The 5,888-nt window shown below is 36.6% G+C and overlaps 1 protein-coding gene across 1 annotated transcript; it reads right to left on the reverse strand.

Annotated features, from left to right (window-relative positions):
* Positions 1-342: 342 nt before the first annotated feature.
* On the reverse strand, positions 343-3,074 carry LOC133788653 (alpha-L-fucosidase 1). Its single transcript, XM_062226206.1, has 3 exons — positions 2,364-3,074; positions 1,652-1,888; positions 343-1,220 (listed from the first exon to the last, which is right to left on the reverse strand). Exons 1-3 carry the CDS (start codon positions 2,987-2,989, stop codon positions 446-448), a joined length of 1,638 nt encoding a protein of 545 aa, XP_062082190.1. The 5' UTR covers positions 2,990-3,074; the 3' UTR covers positions 343-445.
* Between the last annotated feature and the right edge of the window lie 2,814 nt (positions 3,075-5,888).

Below are 5,888 nucleotides of genomic sequence, written 5' to 3' on the forward strand. Positions count from 1 at the left end.
GGTTTGTTTTTTGTTTGCTATTTATATTTTTTATAATTAAGAAACTTAGAAGAAATATACATATTTTTTAACTTTAAAAAAATGTATACTTATTTCAAAAGGGCATTAGACTCGTAATTGTACACTTTGAGAAATCCCAGAGACTAAATTTCAAAACTTATTAGACCAGTAATAAGAATTGTGATATCCCATTAAAAAAACTCTAATGAACTCAAAATAAAATAAAATTAACCAACAATTTAATCTTACGTGAATAATATATGAAGAAAACAAAACTATCGAACTAATTCTTAATCTGCATAGCTTTTTCTCTTTTGCTACACTGTAATCTGGATTTCTAGGTCCACCCAAGCAATCTTCATTTTGGGAAATATATATTTATTTATAAATTTCATCTTTTTTTAGAACATGAGATTAAATAGTTTATGCTTAATTATTTATAAAATTACATCGTGGCATGAGAAGTGTTGACAACAATGGAATGAATAAAAGGAGTGGTGTTATTGTAGTGTCTTCCTTGTTGATCTATAGTTGCATTCAATACGTGGTTGCTCAGGTCAGAATAACGATCCATATAAATTCCCAGGTACGAAATCAGTGGATCTGCTCTGGACTTGTCAATGACAAATCTCAAATGCTGAGATTTTACAGTAGGAAATTGCAACAGCCTCTGATATCCCACTGTGGTACCATTTGCTACCTTCTTCCACTCCTCATCTGCATCAAGTATCTCAAGGCAAAACTCGATAATTCGCTGCCCCATTTGAATTGGTTCCTGAACTCTTAAAACGTTGAATGATACTGGCTCTTTCAAGTCTAAATATAAAAACCAGTCTGACTGAATCTTCTCAGGTGCCCAATAGGTGTAGATACCTTCCTCAATGACATTATAAGCGTTGAAACGCGAGTCTTCGACTCCTCTTGTACTGCTGGCAGAAACAACAGCATTTGTAGCGAGGTTATACGAGAAAATTGACTCTCTGAGCTCACTAAATTCTTGAAGCACTTTTACATCTTCAGGTGATATTAGACCTGAAGAGTTTGGAGGCACATTTAGTAACAACAGACAGTTTCTTCCCACTGATTTGTAGTATATGTCAAGAAGAGTCAAAGCAGATTTTGGAACTTCTGATGCATGCCAAAACCATCCAGGCCTAATCGAGACATCACACTCAGCTGGCACCCAATCATGTCCAAATGGGTCTCCGCCTATAGAATATCTGTTGGAGAAACCAATTTAATATTCAGGTGAAACACTAAGAACTTGGATAAAATACATTTGAAGCAGTTTGAAGGGAATGGATGATGGTTAAGAAAATCATTGGTTTTATCTTAACTATGGATATATCTCATGCGGCAAAATATAAATGAATGTCTTCCCTTAAACCAAAATGATATCACATAACAACCAACACCAAACCATGAGAGAATGCTGATCTTAAAATGGCAGATAAAACAACTACATTCCCAGTCCATGAATGGAGAAATTTAAAGGGAGCCATGTCATATAAAATTTTGAACCTCGTACTTGAAGACGTTACTCAATATCAATGGATTGACAATAACAAGATTCTAACTAAGAAAAAGATAGAGTGAAATGTCCATCTTCAAGAGAGAACTAATACAAGTGCAGACGAGAAAGTGAACTCACTGAGAATCAGTACCACCGATCTTGGCGTTACTGCAGTTAAAAAGAGACCAACATGTAGTGCCTGCAACGCCAGCCTCATCCCCGACCCACCTGGTGTCAGGACCAGCATCTGAAAATATCATAGATCCTGGCTGGTGCTGATGTATGAGACTGAACCAATCATCAAAGAAATACTGCATATCTTTTTCTCCCTCTCCCTTTGCACCATCTAAAAATACTTCCTTGATATCTCCATACCTGTACCGATTAGTAAATCCTTGATTAATTACTAATGACATTCAAATCTGTAACATAAAATCAAGAGATGAAACAAAACAAATCCTTAGTAACCGTAACGACAAACCCTTTACTAACTCATCAACAGCCATCCCAAAAAAAGTCATAATAAAGATTGTGATTATCGAGGTAAGAGAATACCACTAATAACCAATAAAAAAGGAACTACTGAAAAGTAATTAATAGAATATCCAAATTCGAAATGTCCAAAAACATCTCTCATACAGCGTTATATAAATACTGATAATCATGTAAGAGGGGAAAACGAAAATGAATAGCCCAGAAAATGATATTCAACAACTAAAACAACTCCAAAAACCAAACCAAGATACATCAAAAAAATTGAATACCCAAATTGTCATCCATCTAACCTATATATATATATATGTATGTGTGTGTGTTTTTATATATAAATGCATGAAGGGTCCAAAATTACCTAGTGAGGAGCTCAGTCATTTGACCAACATAGAACTCATTGTAATCGAGAGTCTTTCCGTACGCCCTTTCGTGTCGATCCCAAGGTGAAAGGTACAAGCCCAAATCGATCCCCGCCTGCCTCACGGCGGCTGCCAACTCGCCCACGACATCGCCGGTCCCATTTCTCCAGGGGCTCGAAGTCACCGAGTAATTGGTGTACTCAGAGGGCCACAAGCAAAATCCATCGTGGTGTTTCGCTGTGAGAATTACTCGGGAAAACCCTGACTCCTTCGCGACCTGGACCCACTGAGTGGCGTTGAGGAGAGTCGGGTTGAAGAGGGAGGGATAGGCATGGCCAGTGCCCCACTCGGTGTCGGTGAAGGTGTTGGGGCCGAAGTGGAGGAAGAGGGCCATGTTGCTGAGCTGCCATTGAAGCTGAGAAGCTGAGGGAATGGGGAGAACTGGCAGTGGGGGTGGAACTTTGACTTTTGAATTCAAAGAAGAGGAGAGGGGTGAAAAGAAGAGCAAAAGTAAAGATAATTGGGCGAAATGGGAAATGAGTATTGTGAATTTTGGGAGATTATGGATCCTAGGGGGAACGAAACATGAGCTTCCGCCATGAATGTTCTTCTTCTTCTCCGTCATGATGAGCTATAAGATAATTAAAAGGAAAGTGAAAGTTGGACTGGATGGAGACTTCACTTATATGAGACATTGAGAACATGATTATGAGGATCCAAAGTTGACTCGATTTATTTTGGTTTTCAATTTTTTGTTATGAAAATACCATTTTGTCGAAGGGTGTTTGCCGAATACGTGCTGGCCGACTGTGTTTTATTTATTTTTTTAAATAATAATTCTCATCCTATGATTTATAATTTTATAAATGAGATGAAAATAGTTCCTAATTATGATTTTGGTCAAAATATTTTTAATTATAAGATTAATTCTCAGATAGTTAGTGATGCAATAGATTCAGAGACACTAAGAAAGTAGTCGATGAGCTAACAATGAAATATTATATTTGAATTTATTTTTACCACAATCAGGTATAATGTACTATTTTGATCAATTTTATAAAATACATAATCTAAATTGTCATTTAACAAAACATAAAAATCAATTACATATTTAGAAAAAACACATGACTAATCTGGTATTTTTTTTTATTTACTATGAAGTGAAACAAAGGTGGTTCTTACCTACTTTTTACTTTTCTTTATTACAAGTACTACACTACTACCCCTATAATAAAATATAATATAGAATTAATAGTGACAAAAATATAAATGTTTAGAAAATGTTTCACTTTTATATCTAAATTTTACAGTGAAATACCTAATGTTCCTAAAAGTGTGTCTCCGTCATACCTACCCTATAACATTTTTAATAGTGCTCGTGTATCTTTGAAGTGGCCTGGCAGACTAATGTGTCAATGCAATATAATTATTTTAAAAAAAATATTAATTTAAAATTTTAAAATATAATTAAAGTAATAAAAATTATATTTAAAATTTAGGGAAATTCTCTGGTGCAAACCTTTATTAAATCGTTGATTGGGGGATTTTAGTCATGACGATTGTTTTATCCTGGACATGCATGTATTGTATCTTTATATTTTCCCTTCTTTTATCCAATTTGAAAAGATAAAATTTTGTAATCAATTTTTTTTCTCGATTTTTTTTCCTTCTAAAAAAAATCATGGGGCTTTTCTAGAGAGACGCTCTGTCTTTTACTGAGAGATAAAAAGAGCGAATCTTAGTGTTTTATCTTCTTCCTTCTTGGTTTGGAACGTTGCTAGTCTCAAATTGGTTATGCTCCGGCCAAGAAAGAATGTTGTATATATTTGATTGATGAAGAAGCAAGAGATAGAGACGTTGATGAAGGACTGGGTCGGCAATGGTTTCTTCTACTCTAGCGGGTTCCATGGCTTTTGGGATGGTCTACAGTGAACCAAGGAGTACTAGTTTCTGTTGGCGAGGGTTAGGCACATGTTCGTGCATGGTTGCGCGGGACGTGGATGCGAGTTCCTGGGATCTTTTTCTCCATTGCCGACGGTAAGGATGGTCAATTGCTCCTAGCGGTACCGAGGCTCTGGGTCTGCCGATTTGTGGCCAAGATATGAGCGGTAGAGTTGAAGTCAGTTAGGGTTTGCCAAGCTTCTTCATTATTTCTCTGTGCTGTATTTTTTAGTTTAACAACTTTCTTTGTCTGTTGTTTGCATCTTGTTGGTGTTTTTGTATTTCTTTTACATGTTCATCAATGATGTCGTTCACCATTGTTGTGAGAAAAAGTTGGCTTTGGCCCTTATGTATTCTAATATTTACCCTATACTTAGTTAAAGTGGGGTATATAGCCTTATTTTTTTGGTTCTCTAAGATCGATGGTGTAACGACCCAATTTTCCTAATAAAGCTTAGGGCCTTGATTAAGGGACAAGATGACAAAATTTGGAATTATGTGAATATATGATATATATATGTGTATCATTATCTGAATATGTGAATAACATTATAATATGACTAGATATGCATGTTTAGGTGTATTAAATATGCATGTGGGCCAATTTCTGTTTAATTGGGAAATTTTCATATTTTGACCATTTTGGGTATATTTGGCATATATATGGTATGGGTATAGTACTTCATTATTATTTGGTTATGCTTGGGTTACTCAGCACGAGGCGATCCTAGGAAGCAAGCCAGTGGGAAAGTCACAACGTGATTCGTACTTGACTCGGAGTGAGTCAAGGGTTATTTAGGGTATTTAGCACATTACCGGGATATTGGGTAATGTGAATAAATATTTGATGATAAATTGGGAATTAGTGAGATCAGAGGGAAATTCTGGGAATTTTGACTATTTTACCCCGAGGGCGTTTTTGGGACCTCGCGCATTAGGATTTGCTTGAGGTTACTTAAGCTTGAAGTAATCTGTCAGAGTTATAAAAGAACGTTCTCTCTGCCTCTCGTTCCCTTTTCGACACCCGATCACATTTTCGAAGGAAACTTGAGTTTTAGGACTCGAATTCAAGCAAGGATCGAGGCATAGCGATTCTAGGAAAGATTAGAAGCTTCTTAGCCGAAGGATTTAGTTGGGAAATGACTCAATTTGAGGTAATCCAAGTTTTAAGTTCTAAGTTTTTAAGCATTGATTATATTTTGTATTTTGATGAGTTTTTGAATGAATTGAAGCTTGGGTTTTTTTTGTTTTGGATCATGGGGATATTTGGGAACTTTGGTTTTGGGATTCGGAGAAGTTTGGATAGGTTTATGGAGGATTTAAAATAAGAAAATGGAGGTTTTCTGGCTGGGTTCGAGGTCGAGTCATGGCTCAAGCTTGAAGAAGTAGGTGAATGGGGCTGCTAGGCTATTTGAGCTGCGGCTCCATTGGGGAGAGCTGCGGCTCTAATGCAATCAGAGAAGGATTTTTGGGCCTGACTTGAGTGGAGTTGCGGCTCTAATGTTTGGGGGCGCGACTCAAAAGGGGAAAAGTGGCCAAAGTGGGTTTTTAGTCATGGGAACTTAAACCTAAGGGCTCGGGAT

Source organism: Humulus lupulus, chromosome 7 (genome assembly GCF_963169125.1).
Source record: "Humulus lupulus chromosome 7, drHumLupu1.1, whole genome shotgun sequence".
NCBI classification, from domain to species: domain Eukaryota; kingdom Viridiplantae; phylum Streptophyta; class Magnoliopsida; order Rosales; family Cannabaceae; genus Humulus; species Humulus lupulus.